Source organism: Oncorhynchus nerka, linkage group LG4 (assembly GCF_034236695.1).
Source record: "Oncorhynchus nerka isolate Pitt River linkage group LG4, Oner_Uvic_2.0, whole genome shotgun sequence".
Lineage (NCBI taxonomy): Eukaryota > Metazoa > Chordata > Actinopteri > Salmoniformes > Salmonidae > Oncorhynchus > Oncorhynchus nerka.
This window is the reverse complement of record NC_088399.1, coordinates 11738951-11757393: the sequence shown is the minus strand read 5'-3', so window position 1 is coordinate 11757393 and position 18443 is coordinate 11738951. Positions and strand designations below refer to the sequence as shown.

General features: G+C 43.1%; 1 protein-coding gene across 8 annotated transcripts in view; it reads left to right on the top strand.

Moving 5' to 3' along the window:
- Positions 1 to 803: 803 nt before the first annotated feature.
- tpm2 (tropomyosin 2 (beta)) overlaps positions 804 to 18443 on the top strand; it is a 34257-nt gene continuing 16617 nt past the window's right edge. The window contains exons 1-4 of one of the 8 annotated variants that reach the window (XM_029648440.2): positions 804 to 1101; positions 5555 to 5680; positions 17433 to 17566; positions 18105 to 18222. In XM_029648440.2, the coding sequence (XP_029504300.1) occupies positions 988 to 1101; positions 5555 to 5680; positions 17433 to 17566; positions 18105 to 18222 (492 nt within the window). In that variant the 5' untranslated portion in view covers positions 804 to 987. Of the gene's footprint in view, positions 1102 to 5554; positions 5681 to 13460; positions 13810 to 17432; positions 17567 to 18104; positions 18223 to 18443 lie in introns of those variants that run through there. The other 7 variants (XM_029648438.2, XM_029648437.2, XM_029648436.2 and 4 more) reach the window with 7 other exon arrangements.

Genomic DNA, 18443 nt, shown 5'->3' with positions numbered 1-18443 from the left:
TCATATCATAATATGACCTGCTATGCTGATATTCAGACAAATTAACATGAGTAAAATAGACTCGCCATTGTGAACGAATTCTAGTCGCATCAAGTCTACCGTAGCCTTGTCAGTCACAAATACATTTCCCCTTGGTTCAATACTGTACCTTGTCGTTTGTGACCGGTCATTCTTCACCAAAGACAAACTTCGTCCCCAGGTGGCTGCTGCTAACCGGCACCGACTACCCTCAGTCTTGGCAACATAACTTTTGACTGTTACAACTTGTTATTTTCCCCTCTTTGAAATCCCATTAGAAACAACCCATGCCCTGACAGACTTTCATCAATGAACAAGCCTAGTTCAGGCGACCAAACTAAGACGACACTGGCTGTAGTGTCGTCAAGGGTGCAAATTTTATTAAATGTGGACATAAATGAACCCATGAAGAGGAAGAGCGCATGAAGGCTATAACTTTTACATGAGCTGGTTAAAACGACGCCTAATTGCGTCCCCCAGTGCGCTCGGTTAGAGAACGGCAAATACAGGGGAAACGAAATACACCCAAGTATACCTATTAAAGATGGCCAACCTTTTCATTACATGGTGTGGGCACCTATATCCCTGTGTCTACAGATATATTTAGGTCCAATATCATACCACAGACATTCGAACATTATATGAAATCGGAGCCTCCCAAAAATGGACAAAATCTGTGCGCTTAATTCCTACCCAACGCGTTGAACGAATCACAGGCGCGCGACGTCACTCTAGCTCGGGCGTGATTTATCTGAACTTTCCAAAAAAAAGTATTGGGCTCTGGACATAATTACATCCACCCATCCTCCCTTACCTAATCCAGACAAGCTTTGTCTCATCACTCGGCTCGAGGTGCTGCTTCTGTGAACTTCAGTCCTCTGTCCTCTGTGTGGCTCGTGCGCGTCCGTCGAGAGAACCAACTCTGAACCCTTTTCGCCTGTTATTAGGAGAGAAAAAACAACAGTAACCATGGAAGCCATCAAGAAGAAAATGCAAATGTTGAAACTGGATAAGGAGAATGCTATTGATCGGGCAGAGCAAGCAGAAGGAGACAAAAAGGGGGCAGAGGACAAATGCAAACAGGTATGGGAATATAACTAACTGAACAAGAGGGCATTCCCTGCCTTTTCATTGCTTGAAGGGAGAGGGGCAACTGTATCTAATGCCAATAGAAATAGATTTTACACTCATTTATTTAATTGAATGATTATACTGATCCCCTCTATCTGTCAACCATGAAGTGGTTTGGTCTTATGTCATCCACATATGGTAATCCATGTACAATCTATTCTACAATATACAATAAACATAATGTAAAAACTCAGTGATTTTATTACTTGGGTGAGCACATCAAATATTTACTATATTTCAAATATGAAGTTTCTACCCTGCAACACATGGTAAGACATATGTCCAATATCTATGTGGAAGATAGGTAAGTGTTTGTTCTAAATATCCTCTTGTGAAGTTATCCATGAAGCTACTACAGACTTTTGCAACTACAAATAATAAATGTCCTTATAGTCTCTTCAATGGTGTTTCGTGGGTACAGCAGGCCGATCGGAGTGAAGTTGATTAGATAGATGAACAGATCACACCGAACGGCCCAGCCAGTTTGAGGTTATTACGGGCAGTGTTCAATTCCCTGAGTCAAAGCACATTGATGAAGGGGGCACAAGCTGACTTAAGGAGTACAGTGTGAATTAGTGTTTCATTTTTAAGTATAAACTGGGTGGTTCGAGCCCTGAATGCTGATTAGCTGACAGCCGTGGTATATTTAAGCAATAAGGCCCGAGGGGGTGTGGTATATGGCCAATATACCACGGCTAAGGGCTGTTCTTATGTATGACGCAATTCGTAGTGCCTGGACACAGCCCTTAGCCGTGGTATATTGGCCATATACCACAAACCCCCGAAGTACCTTATTGCTATTATAAACTGGTTACCAATGTAATTAGAGCAGTAAAAATACATGTTTTGTCATACCCATGGTATACGGTCTGATATTACACGGCTGTCAGCCAAACAGACCGTATACCACAGGTATGACAAAACATGTATTTTTACTGCTTTTACTCTAATTACGTTGGTAACCAGTTGATAATAGCAATAAGGCACCTCAGGAGTTTGTGGTATATGGCCAATATACCACAGCTAAGGACTGTATCCAGGCACTACGTGTTGCATCGTGCCTAAGAACAGCCATTAGCCGTGGTATATTGGCCATATACCACACCCCCTCAGGCCTTCTGCTTAAGTATCAAACCCAAATTGTCAGTATTGACCCAATCAGGGAGCTTGAGAATACCAGTCTCCCCAATGATCATATGTCCAGTGTCATCTCTCATTTGTTATAATTTAACCATTGAAGATGGTCAGATTCTGTATTATACAAGTGTTAGCTAGACCTTCAACAAATAGACACAATTTGAGGCGTTTTGAGTTTTAATCCTCTCACATCCTACAATCCACTTCTGCCACTTTTCTGTTGGAAAATCAAGACCGGGATGGAATGACAGAAGACAAGACTCTCCAGTCGTCATTTTGGATCCAATCCCCTCTCAGAATCAGTTACATCATGGCCCCAGCTTTTCATGGTCTCCCTCTCAGTCTGTCTATGATGACCACTTCTCATAATGTTGACATTATGGCTCCATAGCAGCTTAGCCCTTCTCCCAGTTTCATTCTATTTTCTGCCTTTGGACGTAGGCTACTCCCTACCATCCCCCATGGGAACAAGAAAACCATCTTTCTGCTTTGTCTTGAGCATTTGGAAGTAAATTATCGAACGCATATGCACCTTCAGAGCCACGGCATTTAAAAAAAAATCATCCCTACCTACACAACTTGTCAGATTTGGCAACAACTGAATGTGTAGCTGTACCTGGATCTGGTCAAGAGACGATGCACCATCTCATTCTAGTGTACCTCATTTTTACTGCTATGAAGCTACTTCCTACCTTAGCTGCCTCAAGAACCCAGATTTATGATGGAGATTTGGAATGGATCCTCTTCCTGAACAGAAAATAGCTTGAGCTTATATGGACATGTACAGTACTGAACCAAATTGCTTCTGGTCACTTTAGACTTGACTAATATTACTCATTATGTTATGTGAGTCCTCTCTTTCCGTTTAGTTCCCAAGTAACGAAAGCCACCAGTGGCTTAGAATGGAATGGAATGGAAATGCCCCCCCCCCCATTTGTCCTTGAACATTTGTCCCCCCCCCCCAGTGTGTATTTGTGATACCATGGAGAACATTTGCTTCCATGGCGGTGAATACCTAATGGTCTAATCGCTTCAGCTTTTGTTGGCGTCTAAATTTTCCATTCTACTCATCTGTCATGTTTAATTGACGTGGTCAGCTAGAACCAAATGGAGCCTCTCTATAAATAGGAGTAGTCTTCCCTCACAAGTATTTGATCGCAGAAGACCACACCTTGGGCTATTCTGATTCCAGCACCCACATTTCTCTTTGGAGCAGCCTTGACGGTGGCATGTCTATTGGAATTGTTGTTCAACAAAGAAAAAGAGGATCAAGGCTGGACCCAAAATAACATGAAAGCAGCAGGCCTGGGATCAGAATGCCCCCCTCACATAGCTGGAGCCCAAAAGACCGCTGTAATCTGTCAGATGTAATAAAAGAATGACATTCATCACAAGGACATAGTGTTCACGGTTCACACACTGCCGCTGTCATTCGCATTCACAATGGGCTTTTCTCGGTTAGAGGGGATCTTTTCTAGCGACGATCCTAACAACATGACGCTTCTTTGGTTGTAGCCTAGACATTTTTAACACTCGTCAGGAAGATTTAAAAAAAATTGCATTGGGAAAGATAGCAAGAACTTTGATATGATGCGGTGAACAGGGGACCTGCCAAAACAAGCAACCCTCCTACAGGTATATTCAACTCTCAACAGCTTCAGTCTATGACCAGGGCACCATTCCTCTCTATTTACTTTACATGACCTTTACCATAAACAGTAGTAGCAGAGAGTCGCTATCGTCACAAGAATACAATTAATAGGTGTCTGCTTTTACGAGGCTGCGGAGGGAGCTATGTCCCGGCTGCCAGGCTTGTGGATAATGCACAGAGGTTTATTTGATGCCAGTTGAAAGGGGAGACTGAGGGAACATCACCAGCTGCAGCCCCAGTCACTCAGAAACTGTCTGGTCACAAATTCCACCCTATTCCCTACATAGTGCACTACTTTTGGTGGGCACTGGTGAAAGGAAGTGCACTATGTAGGGAAAATGGTGGCATTTGGAAAACAACCTATGACTCTGGAGGGACACTATGACAGCTTTCCCTTTATAAGTCTGTCCTCATGCCTGGCCCAACCTGCCCTGACAGTCAGCCTCGGGCAGTGCTCTGTTATACCCAGACACATCGACTGGAGGATAGAGTATAACCTTCAACAGGACAGTTCTTGTACCGCTAACTCAATCTATATACAGTATGGGTCCCACTTCAAACTAAAAAGGATTTAGCTTTTAAGGCATACTGACGCCTTCATAAACCCTTCATAAACCCTTTGTAAACTCTTTATAAACCGTTCACAAACCCTTCTAAACCCTATGTAAATCCTTCATAAACCCTTCATAAAACCTACATAAACCCCTCAAAACCCTATGTAAATCCTTCATAAACCCTACATAAAACCTACATAAACCCCTCAAAACACTATGTAAATCCTTCATAAACCCTACATAAACCCCTCAAAACCCTATGTAAACCCTTCATAAACCCTACATAAGCCCTTCACAAGTAAATGATATGCTAAAGGCGGCATCAAGGACCACGCCATATTAAGCGTCATATATATAAGGAGCTGTTATATCACTCTTTATGCAGTGGGACTTTGTTTATGAATGATTTGTGCAGCATCTATATAGTGCTTATGGAGACTTTGTGAATGCTCTTTAGAGTAGGTTTGATATGAATTGGTTATGTATCTTATTGAATCGGTTATGTATCTTATTGAATCGGTTATGTATCTTATTGAATCGGTTATGTAGCTTATTGAATCGGTTATGTATCTTATTGAATCGGTTATGTATCTTATTGAATCGGTTATGTATCTTATTGAATCGGTTATGTATCTTATTGAATCGGTTATGTAGCTTATTGAATCGGTTATGTATCTTATTGAATCGGTTATGTAGCTTATTGAATCGGTTATGTATCTTATTGAATCGGTTATGTATCTTATTGAATCGGTTATGTATCTTATTGAATCGGTTATGTATCTTATTGAATCGGTTATGTATCTTATTGAATCGGTTATGTAGCTTATTGAATCGGTTATGTATCTTATTGAATCGGTTATGTATCTTATTGAATCGGTTATGTATCTTATTGAATCGGTTATGTAGCTTATTGAATCGGTTATGTATCTTATTGAATCGGTTATGTATCTTATTGTATATGACTAACAAACAAACCAAATGGATTGGCCCCCTGACATTATTGTGTGTGTGTGTGTGTGTGTGTGTGTGTGTGTGTGTGTGTGTGTGTGTGTGTGTCTTCTAGCTGGAAGAAGAGTTGCTGGCCCTGCAGAAGAAGCTGAAGGGAGTGGAGGATGAGTTGGATAAATACTCAGAGTCACTGAAGGATGCCCAGGAGAAGCTGGAGCAGGCTGAGAAGAAGGCCACAGACGTGAGTGACACTGGGTACCACTAGGGGGTCACTATGACCATGGTGACGTCAAAGCACGGCACACACACACACACGCGCACACAGACACACACCATTGAGGCATGTACATACGCACACCCCAGTTACAGGTATGGGTGACATGGTCGTGCTTTTAGGCAATGTATCACTGCAGTACAAAGACGAGCAACTGACTCGAGACTACTGCATAATTCCCTCATCTTTGTTGATTTTCACTGGTCATTTAGATAATAATATGTCAGAATATGTTATGGCTAATGCATTTCCCCTACTAAATTATTGTCATAAATTCACCTATAAAATCAAACACTTCATTGGGATTAAATTTCATTTAGGATTGTATTTCATCAAGGATGCCAAGATCCTCCAGCCATATAGTTTTCACAATTTCACCATTGCTGCCTGTCATTAAAGCACACTTGTAATGTTATACTATGTAAAAGTATACACAGCTAAATGTGTCGTCAGGTCATCAATTAGCAGGCTGTCAGGCTCCAGGTCCAGTTGTCTCCCCCTGGTGGGACAAACCTGCACTGCACAGTGTGGGCAGTATGCTTCTGTCAAACCTCCCAGGTTTTGTCCCAATTATCTCACCTTCCTCCCAATGTGAGCGCTTGTTCACTTGCCCTTGCTGATTTGAATGGAAATGACTAATATGAGAAATATGGTGTAAACTCCTACCAGCCCACATGCCTCCACCAGAGGAAATATTTTTGGGACGCACCTCAAGTTCCATCCTCTCCGGCCATGCCCATCAACATCTGAAAACCCTACTCTTCAAAGAGGATCTTACATAATCCCACAGCGCCCCCCTCCCTCCTCACGAGAATATTTGGCTGGTGTACGCAGTCCAATTCAGCTCATTTGACAATTATTTGGCGTATATGATACCCATCTGATCTTTCCCTAATGTGTAAACAGCAATAACAAAAAAACATGGAATCTGATCTTTTGACTTCCAATTTACACCACCTTCATATGTTCATCTCAAACCTGATACAATTCAGTCTGGATGCTCAGATCTGATTTATTTTGCTCTGAAATATTTTATTTTTTCACATGCCATGCCGTTACCACGTCAACTACCCCAAAATTTAAAGGAACAGTGACAGGAAATGAGCATTGTATCTGTGTACTACTTCAAATGCTACATCAATGTGAATGCACAAATCTGATATGGGCCAGTTGGAACCCCACTGATCAAGCGACCTTGCTTGTTGGCAGCTGCGGCTGAGAAAGTGCCGAACCTCGACCTGTATCACATTTTGCAAACACAGCATAAAGCTTGTCAGCACCTTAGAGTGAATGCAGGGAATGATTTGGTTTGAGTTTCTTTGATTGCCGTGGTCTCTGGTCCGCACTTTGTCTGACTCCGGTCAAATACAGGTCAACATGGTGTCAGAACGGTTCACAGAAACCGTATAATACAGTACGCTACAGGAAACCTTTAGGCCGGACTAGCAGTGGTAGTAAACTATAAGTAAACCTTCAGTTGCTGGTATAACTTTTTTGTCATCATTCGTACTGTACCTTAAGACAGGACGATGTTTTTTCTAAATGATGTCTCATAGCCTTTCTTATGATTATATGATCTGGTTTACGCATTCAAGTTACCTTATATATTGTTGTTTTATATGTCATCATGGGCCTTTCCCCATTGAGTAGGGGAAAAAAGGGATCCGAAAGGGTTCTTTGGCTGTCCCCATAGGAGTATCATTTTTGGCTCCAGGTAGAACCCCTTTGGGTTCCATCTAGAACCCTCTGTGGAAAGGGTTCTACATGGAACCAAAATGATTCTACCTGGAACCAAATAGGGTTCTTCCAAAGGTTATCCTAAGAGTGTAGCAAGACAACCTGTAACCCAGAAAAGGCAGCCACCCTAACAACCCAATTCCGAATTTTTTTTATTCATATCCAATCTTTTTTTCTGACTGTCCACACTCAGTTTTATATGTGACCCATATCAGATGTGTGCATTCACATTGATGTAGCATCTGAAGTAGTACACAGATGCGATGCTCATTTTCTGTCACTGTTCCTTTACATTTTGGGGTAGTTGACATGGTAACGGCATGGCATGTGCAAAATGGAAATATTTCAGAGCTAAATAAATCAGATCTGAGCATCCAGACTGAATTGTATCAGGTTTTAGATCCACATATGAAGGTGGTGTAAATTGGAAGTCAAAAGATCAGATTCCATGTTTTTTTGTTATTGCTGTTTACACATTAGGGAAAGATCAGATGGGTATCAGATATGCCAAATAATTGTCAAAAGATCTGAATTAGGCTGCCTGTGTAAACACAGTCAAATATTCTCATGAGGAGGGGGTGCGCTGTGGAATTATTTTAGACTATGGGCTCCCAAGTGGCGCAACGGTCTAATGCACTGCATCTCAGTGCAAGGAGTGTCACTGCAGTCCCTGGTTCGTATCCAGGCTGCATCACAACCGGCTGTGATTGGGAGCCCCATGGGGGAGTCCCACTCGGCCCAGTTTCGTCCGAGTTTGGCCGGGGTAGGCTGTCATTGTAAATAAGAATTTGTTCTTAACTGACTTGCCAAGTTATATAAAGGTTAAATATATATATTTTTTTAATCATCTTTGAAGAGTAGGGTTTTCGGAAGATGGGCAGGGAGAAGAGCTTGGACTGGGTTGAGCGGGAGCTCGAGAGACCAGAGGTGGCAGAACGGAGTACTTGGGTTGGGTTGGGGTGTAGAGTTTGAGCAGAGCCTGAAGGTAGGGGCAATTCCTCTTGCTGCTCCGTAGGCAAGTACCATGGTCTTGTAGCGGATGCGAGCTTCGATTGGAAAGAGGGAAGAAGAAAGGTAGTTGAGCATCATCCACATAGCAATGATAGGAGAGACAATGTGAGGATATATGACGGAGCCGAGTGACTTGGTGTATAGAAAGAAGAGAGGGTCTAGAACCGAGCTCTGGGGGACACCAGTAGTGAGAGCACGTGGTGCAGACACAGATCCTCTCCAAGTCACCTGATAGGAGCGGCCTGCCAGGTAGGATGCAATCCAAGAGTGTGCGGATCCTTAGACGCTCAGCCCTGAGAGGGTGGAGATGGTTCACGGTGTCAAAGGCAGCAAATAGATCTAGGAGGATGATCTAGGAGGATGAGAACAGAGGAGAGAGAGTCAGCTTTGGCAGTGCGGAGAGACTCCGTGACACAGAGAAGAGCAGTGTCGGTTGAGTGACCCGTCTTGACTGGTTAGGATCAAGAAGATCGTTCTGAGAGAGATAGCCAGAGAGTTGGTCAGAGACAGCACGCTCAAGTGTTTAGGAAAGAACAGAAAGAAGGGATACCGGTCTGTAGTTTTTGACATCAGAGGGATTGAGTGTTGGTTTCTTAAGGAGGGTAGCGACCCTGGTCATCTTGAAGTCAGAGGGGATGCAGCCAATGGTCAGGGATGAGTTGATGAGGAAAATGAGGAATAGGAAAAAGTCTCAACTGCCCACAACCCTGTTCTGTAAGCTCGCAATGAGTCCCTCAGCCACGGAGCAGGAGGGGATGGCCGAGCAGGTCGGCAGGAAAGAGGACAGTGCGAGTCATAGGATGCGGAAATGGAGGATAGTAGGGTCAAAGAGGAATCAGTAGACGGGAGGGAGAAGGGTTTAGAGATGATAGAGGAGGAGAGAGTAGTGGGAGAGAGCAACGATTGTGACGGCGCATTACCATCTGGGTAGGGCCTGAGTGGTTAGGGTTGGAGGAAAGGGACAGAAAAGAAAACAAAGTAGTGATCAGAGACCTGAAGGTGGGTTGCCGTGAGATTAGTAGACAAACAGCCTCTAGTAAAGATTAGGTCAAGCGTATTGCCTGCCTTGTGAGTGGGAGGGAACTGGGAAAGGAAGAGGTCAAAAGAGGCAAGGGGGAAAGAAAGAGTTGGAAAGAAATGAATCAAAGGCAGATGTCGGGAGGTTGAAGTCACCTAGTACACCCAGCATGTGTCAAGCTCATTAAGGAACTATCTAAGGGCACCTGGTGAGCTATAGATGACAACAATGTTGAGCTTCAGTGAACAAGTGACAGTGACAGCAGTGAGTTCAAATGAGGAGATGGACAGGTGTGTGAGGGAGAAAAGAGATTATCTCCATTTAGGAGAAATGAGCAGCCAGCCCTATGCCACCACCGCGACGACCAAATCCTCTCAGAGTATGAGAGAAAATGTTATCAGATGAAGAGACAGCAGCTGGGGTAGCAGTGTTCTCTGGGGTGATCCATGTTTCCGGAAGGGCCAAAAAGAGACCAGGAATTCCACGTAGGTTGTGCGTGCAGGGTAAACTAAATTAGAATGGTTGCAGCCAAGGGGTGGGGAGCATCTGTAAAGTCTACGGGAGTGGAAGGAAATGGGATAGACAAACACACACATAGTTGCTAAAGCTACAAAATAGCAAATGAGATCATCTAAAAAATAACTAGGTAAGATACTCAATTGAGAGAGTGGCGTGTAAGCAATAGCTGGGACCAGGCTAATTTCAACTCTGTACAGTACAGTTATGCTTCAGAGTTCCAATTCCGTTTCACCATGTCCATATAAGGACTGTGGCTGTCAGCATTCTAGACTACCTGTTCTCAAAATCCTTCCTAAAAACACAGTTTATAATTTCCTGATGTTCCACCCGTTCCGACCACCTCCTCTTCCCGCTGATGTTCCACCCCTCCTGACCACCTCCTCTTCCCGCTGATGTTCCACCCCTCCTGACCACCTCCTCCTCCCGCTGATGTTCCACCCCTCCCGACCACCTCCTCTTCCCGCTGATGTTCCACCCCTCCTGACCACCTCCTCCTCCCGCTGATGTTCCACCCCTCCTGACCACCTCCTCTTCCCGCTGATGTTCCACCCTCCTGACCACCTCCTCCTCCCGCTGATGTTCCACCCCTCCTGACCACCTCCTCCTCCCGCTGATGTTCCACCCCTCCTGACCACCTCCTCCTCCCGCTGATGTTCCACCCCTCCTGACCACCTCCTCCTCCCGCTGATGTTCCACCCCTCCTGACCACCTCCTCCTCCCGCTGATGTTCCACCCCTCCTGACCACCTCCTCCTCCCGCTGATGTTCCACCCCTCCTCACCACCTCCTCTTCCCGCTGATGTTCCACCCCTCCCGACCGCCGCGTCTTCCCGCTCCATCATCACGGCACCGTGATGATGTCACCAGAGTTGTAACCGTGCCAATAGAGGACAGTCACCAATAGTTGTCACACTGATCTATTTAAAGACTGTGGCTATACCTGATGAGAGAGATGATTAGTTAATTTTCAGGCTTACTCGTGATAGAAACCTGATAGACACTACCAGTTTTAAATATGTTAAGTTTAGTTATTTATACATAATTATTTTCAGTAATTGAGTCGGGACGTTGGCAAACCCAATGACGCATGTAACCTATTGGTATATCCCGCTGGTTATGCCACATATTTAAACACACAGAAATCACAACTTAGTAATTATGATACTCGTGAAAATCTTAAGCATGCGTGACATTAGACATCTCATTTTCAAAACCTTTAACTTCCTTTGACATTATAATGTTAAAACCTTGAACATTATAATGTTACCAAAGAAGGAAAAGAATTGAAAGAATGCAGTCTTGTTTATAGTGAAGTGAAGTCATGCTTTCCAGTTCATGCTCACAGCTTCACAATTAGTCTATTTTTCAGACTGTGTTTGGACAAAGCTCCCTCTCGCTCTCTCTCTCTCTCTCTCCCTCCCTCTGTCTCTCTCTCTCTTTATCTCTCTCTCTTTCTCTCTCTCTGTCTCTCTCTCTCTCTCTCTGTCTCGCTCTCCCTCTTTCTTTCTCTCTCTCTCTCTCTCTCTCTCTCCCTCTCTCTCTCTCTTTCTCTCTGTCTGGACAGGTTTAAAGAGTCAGACCTCTTGTCAACTAAATGGTATTACATAAACACACAATGGTTACACTCAAATAACTTATAACATGATAAATTACAGATTCAACTCATGATAAATGCATAAAACTAAAAACCAAAGGTACTTTTCTGAGGCTACCATCAACAGCAGTATTGCTTTGAATTAGGATAATTATGCAATAGTCTACCACACACAAGCAAATAATTACAAGATCACCATTAAGTAGCTTGTCCTATTAAAGCCCTTTCATGGAGGAAAAACAGATACATAATCTGAAAATACTTGAAGACAAAACAGTAGGTAGCTACTAAAGTACACAGTTTAGGTCTCAAACCGTGAAACAAATAAATCCTGTTCATTCATATACTGTTATTCTAGATGAATATGTTTAAATAATGGTTAGTAGGCTACAGTTCAACACTTTTTAAGAATATTAACTGACCCCCAGTCACAAGTAAATCTAAAGCCCACTGCTCCCGAGTGGCGCAGTGGTCTAAGGCACTGCATCTCAGTGCTAAAGGTGTCACTAGACACCCTGGTGTGATTCCAAGCTGTATCACAACCGGCCATGATTTGGAGTCCCATAGAGTGGCGTACAATTGGCCCGGGTTTGGCCGGGGGTAGGCCGTCATTGTGAATAAGAATTTGTTCTTAACTGACTTGCCTAGTTAAATAAAAACATGTTAAAAAAATAACTTTTTTGTATATATTCATACAGTGAATAGATTTACAGAAGCTCAGAAATGTGAGCGCCAATAATATTGATGTAGGATTGGCAAACAGAAAGCCTTTTCTTTATTTTGAATAATATAATATTAATGTTATTATTTAGCTTTATATTTTTTTAAGTGCATTGAGCCAGCTGATTATAAATGTATATGTGTATGCCATGCCACCTAGGTTACAATAACTAAGTAGAAGCTCATTCATCAACGTCTCTCTTCAGCAAGTTAACTTGCTACACCTGTTTTCTCCTGTGCGACCTATACCGTATGCTCAGCTCTACACACAGATCTCTCACAAAGTTGAGTATCTGTTTGAGGTTATCTTTTTACCCTTATTGACCAGGCTTAGCTGGCTAACGTTAGCTAGGCTTAGAGTTAGAGTTAAGGTTAGGGTTACGTTTAGGAGGTAGGTTAAAGGGTTATGTTTAGGGTTAGCTAAAAGAGTTAAGGTTAGGGCTAGGGGAAGGGTTAGCTAAACGTTTTAAGGTAAGGATTTGGGGAAGGGCTAGCTAGCATGCTAAGTAGTTACAAAGTAGCTAAAAAGTAGTAAGTAGGTGAAAAGTTGATAATTAGCTAACATGCTAATGTTGTCCGTGGTGAGATTTGAACTCGCAACCATTGGGTTGCAAGACGTTTGCGTTATACCTTCGTTTTTGACTTAAGTAACTGTCTGTAACCATACCAAATGTAACGTATCATACTAACTTGAGTGTCCTGGGTTTACTATATTACGTCTAGTCTATGAGATCAGGGTACATTAGGGGGTTCTTCAGGGGTACTCCAGGCAGAGCAAAATTCAGTTGGTGGTACAGTAACCGGAAAAGATTGGGAACCAAATCAAATCGTATTTGTCGCATGCGCCGAATACAACAGGTGTAAACCTTACCGTGACATTCTTACTTACAAGCCATTGGTCTAAATGACATATAGCCTAAATGACATATGCATTGACATACAGCATTGAGACACAAGTGCTTTATTTCAATAGAACACAAAGAGATGCACAGCAAAATAAAATGCTGCTCTTCAAAACTTTTTTTTTAATGCTGCTATTCCTTTAAACTGCGGCGGACCTGTGACATCATCTGAAAGATAAGAGAGGAGGCGGAGAAAAGAATGTAGTAACTTTGTACCCTAGCTACTGAATTGTGATAACGCATTAGCAGGCAGGAGACTGCAAGCATGTCGCTGAATTAACAAGATCGTTTAGGCTTGCATATGGATACAAGTGGCACAAAATAGCAATATTGTAGACTATCACTGGGCCGTCGCTACTACAAGCCGCGTGACTCATCAATCAAGGTGCCCTGTATCGCTCTAGGCAACGTCGCGTTTATAGCAGCTTTGTCTATTGAATATAAGTGTTACATAGATAGTTGCAATGGCTGGAATAACATCTATTGAAGCCGTGAAAAGGAAAATTCAGACATTGCAGCAACAAGCTGATGATGCGGAGGACCGTGCCGAAACGCTCCAGAGAGAGGTTGATGCGGAGAGACAGGCCAGAGAGCGGGTAAGAGACGCCTAGAATAAACCGATTAATCCGAGTTGGAGCCTATGGTCACCATTTATAGGGGAGCATGGATGCAGTCCACAAAGTAATTGCTTACACACGGAATATAATTACCTAATATCGCAAAGTCTTTATTTTGCTGGTACAGAGGGAGCTGAAAATGTGGAGTGTTTTACGGTTTGTGCATTTGGCAAGCTTACAGCCGTAGGTGCAGCCCGGTCAGCATACTCTAGTAAATTACTCCATGTTTTAGCTTACTCATGGTCACAGTCCCGGAGAGAGCCACGTAAGGTTAATACCAGTTAAAGCAGACTGGCTCTTGGCAAATTGTTACTTCAAAACGTTTGATATGCCAGAGTAGACTCCCATATGAACTCAATACTTCACTAAAACTGGATTTAAACACATTACATTGAATTTAAATGATGCCCTATAAAGGAGACTGTAACTTGATATATCTGTCCCTCTATAGCCTGCTGACTTAAATTACTACTTATCATACTCTATTATTCATCTTCTATTCAGTTTGGATGTGGACAGTGGCAGTCCCTCAAAATGGAGGGTGGGTGTTGGCCATTATGTATGCATGGAAGTTGCTCTCTTGATGGCCTACGAAGCAGTATTATTGATGTGCTGTTTTCCCATAGCAAGCAGGCTTGACCTTGATATGGTCTTTATTCCATCAGATGCTGTACAGAGTTAGTTTCTGGTGAGCCATGATGCTAATGGACATGCATTGTAATGCCTACACTGGAGCATAAGCTGGCTGTTGAGCTTGCTGCCCTTGCATGAGCGCACCTCAGTAGGCTAATTTGTTTATCGCCCACCTTTCACAAGGGTATTGGGCTGTCAAGGGAATTAAGTTGTGCAGAGCATGCACACATACAGAGAAGTGGCTGCACGCTAGCTGATAATGTTTGGCTGTAATGAGCCCTTAACAAAATAGCGTAGTCCTCAATGTATTATTTTCTCTTTCTAGTTTGTACATGAAAGACATCCAGTGTTCATTCAACTGTTTCCACATAATTAGATATAAACCTCACTTGAACACTAATTGATGACTGGTTGTTAAATTGTACAAATCAAATGAGCCAGTGTACCGTAGGGAGCAGAAGGGATGAGGGCAGCTTTTATTGAGCAGGTCTGTCTTCCTGACTCCACTCCCTGTCTAGCCAGAGTCGCTGTCTGTATTTCTCGCTGTCTCATCTCTGGCAGTTGAGCAGGTTAATCATTTTCTGACCAGAGTTTTAGCTGAGAGAGAATGGCCTTGGGTCCATTCAGTCAGCCCAAAGTCACACTACCATTAAAGGAGCAGTTCACTATTTTACAATATCTTGTTTGGTGGTGCCTCACCCTGAAAGTAGGCTATGAGTAATCCAAAGTTCGGTTATCTTTAAACAGCCACTACAGTTTTCAGCTAACTTTTAAAAAATGTATATTAAAAAAATATATATATATATTATTAATAATAATCCTGGCCCATAGATGGTTCCTTACCTTGAAAGTAGTCATGTTTTAAAATAGTAAACTACTCCTTTAACAGAGCAACTGGACCTCAACCTTTCTGCTTACCATGATGGGAATATGACTATCATTAATGTAAACAGCTTTGAAGTGCAATCATACACACAGGGAATTTAGGAAATATTTCAGTAAGGGGCCAGGTTCACCCAAGGGGAGGAACTCTGACTGTCAATCATACTACAATTATGGCTTTGGGCCCAGGCCAGAAATATAAAAATTGCCCAACAAAAGAGCAAGCTTATTGTTTGGCAATGGTACAGAACAGGAACAATCTACACTGAGAACGTGTTGGATCTCTCTGAAATGGTAATCTCTTAACAGTTTGCCTGGCACGAGTGCCACATATCAATTATTTGACTAAACCGAGCCAAGTGAAGTGTGGTATTAACCTGTCTAAGTGAAAGGCTCTGGAATGTTTTCAATGTCACAGATGGCATTCCACAGCTTCCCCGACGAAGGCCCGGCAGAATGGGAACAGATTTCTGGGATTTGGCTGAGGGGGGGGGGTCTAATTAGCTGTCTTCTGCTGCTGGGGGGCGACGACAGACAATGGCTCTTTTGTTTTGCCGTTAACTCCGCCTGTATCCCCCAGCGGGAACTTTAAGAATGCTGGAATGCGGTGCTCTCTCCATCCAATCATCTGTCATCATCATCTACTCATGGACTCGCTGCTTGATCAGCCCCCCACCTGCTTCATCAAGTCTATGGAGAGTTGCTGCCTTGTGGAAATGGACTGTTCTACTGATATCTATGAGTCTAATGTAGTTCACATGCTGCTGCTTGTTTTCTACGTTTACAGCTACCCTTTGTTAGGCCAACAGTCTGTTATTAGAAAGCCTACCATTTTTTTCACCTTTATTTAATCAGGTAGGCTAGTTGAGAACAAGTTCTCATTTACAACTGCAACCTGGCCAAGATAAAGCATAGCAGTGTGAACAGACAACACAGAGTTACACATGGAGTAAATAATTAACAAGTCAATAACACAGTAGAAGAAAAAAAAGAGTCTATATACATTGTGTGCAAAAGGCATGAGGAGGTAGGCAAATAATTACAATTTTGCAGATTAACACTGGAGTGATAAATGATCAGATGGTCATGTACAGGTAGAGATATTGGTGTGCTAAAGAGCAGAAAAGTAAATAAATATAAACAGTATGGGGATGAGGTAGGTAAAATTGGGTGGGCTATTTACCGATAGACTATGTACAGCTGCAGCGATCGATTAGCTGCTCAGATAGCAGATGTTTGAAGTTGGTGAGGGAGATAAGTCTCCAACTTCAGCGATTTTTGCAATTCGTTCCAGTCACAGGCAGCAGAGAATCTTAGTGTTACACATTTTTTTACCACAAGACAAAAGGTAGAGCCCAAAAGGACCCACTTGAGGTATCAAAAGGTGCAGAGTTTTTTTTTCTTCCAGGAAGGCCAATGTGACAGTACCAACAAACATTGGTTCAGGGGTAAATAGAAGCTCAAAGGGCCCCTAACTGGACAAATAAACCTTTGGCACTGTCATTACTTTCCCTTGTGACATAAGGGAACACATTCCTCCTCCCACTGCCTCAATGCTGGGATTGTTTGCGTTTGTCATTAACTGTGGTATGATGCCACTTCACTTCCCCATAGAGCAATGAGAAGGCCTCTGCTAATCCAAGGAACCACGGTCATTCTGTGTCAAGAAGGTTCTTTTCTAAATGCTTTAAGTGTTTTGAAAAGAAGGTTCTAAACAAAAAATGTAAAGACAGTCAAAGGTGTTGATCAGTATCCATGATATTTCAATGGTGAAAACTAGGGACACCTGAGAAAAATGTATGCTAGATGGATGAACCCAAGGGCATATTGAAGGTGGTTATTCTTTATGGTATGGAACTTGGATATGGTTGCTTGCACTGCAATGATTTGATAAATCTGTAAGTCTACCACATGTAACCTAGTAACCATATCCCAGATGAGTTTCCTTCCTCCCTGGAAGCTCAGTTAGGGTGTTTGGGTGATACACCAACCAGGCTAAGAAAATTCTCTAATGTGGAATAAATGGGGGCAGTTGGCAACCCAGCACATTATTGTGGCTGACTGAGTGTTTTCTCTCCCCCCACCAGGCAGAGGCAGAGGTGGCTTCCCTAAACAGACGTATCCAGCTGGTAGAGGAGGAGTTGGACAGGGCCCAGGAGAGACTGGCCACTGCGCTGCAGAAGCTGGAGGAGGCCGAGAAGGCTGCAGACGAGAGCGAGAGGTGGGACTTCCGTCTCCTGTTTTAGGTTGTGTATCCGATGCATGCCAAATGTTACATCACCTGGATAGGTATTTTACGTGTCCGCTAACCACATCATATGTTCTAGCAATCTGATGCCCGACTGCACAGTTAATGACGTGGCATGCAACCATTGGTTGATGCATGCAACGTCTGAGCAGGGGAGCACCACCATAGTTCAGCCATTCTGCTCTAGAGCAGGGTTCCCCAGTTCTTTCAGAATAGGAATTGTGGAAGGAAGTAGGAAGAAATGCTAGCCAAGACATTCAACAAGCCCCAATAGTTTTTCAGAATTTCCTTCAGCAGTTACTATTAGCATTGAAACATAAGAGTGGACAGGTCAAAGTATTTTTGATATTAAAGAAAGTACACATCGAAAGTATGTTCCAACCCCCCCCCAATCACACATGACTTCTCTCTGTCCTGTTGCCTGTGGTGTCCCCCAGAGGAATGGTGATGGAGAACAGGGTTGGAGATGGAGGTCCATACTGTAGCTAACCCTGTGGTGTTGTTTCTCCAGAGGAATGAAGGTGATAGAGAACAGGGCGTCAAAGGACGAGGAGAAGATGGAGATCCAGGAGATGCAGCTAAAAGAGGCCAAGCACATTGCTGAGGAGGCCGACAGGAAGTACGAGGAGGTGGGTGTCCTTCTGCCCTAAAGTATCGTTGTGTTCCAGGGCGTCTTTTTTTTTTAAGGTTGCTATATCATGTTTACTATAGTTTCTGAGACGTTACCTTTGACACACAGTGCGACCTGGAACGCGCCCATTGACTAAAGCCAGACTACTGTAGAGCCATGTCATACGCTGGAATCTACCACTTTTCATCATTTTGTAGCCCCTTTAACAAGTTTATCAAC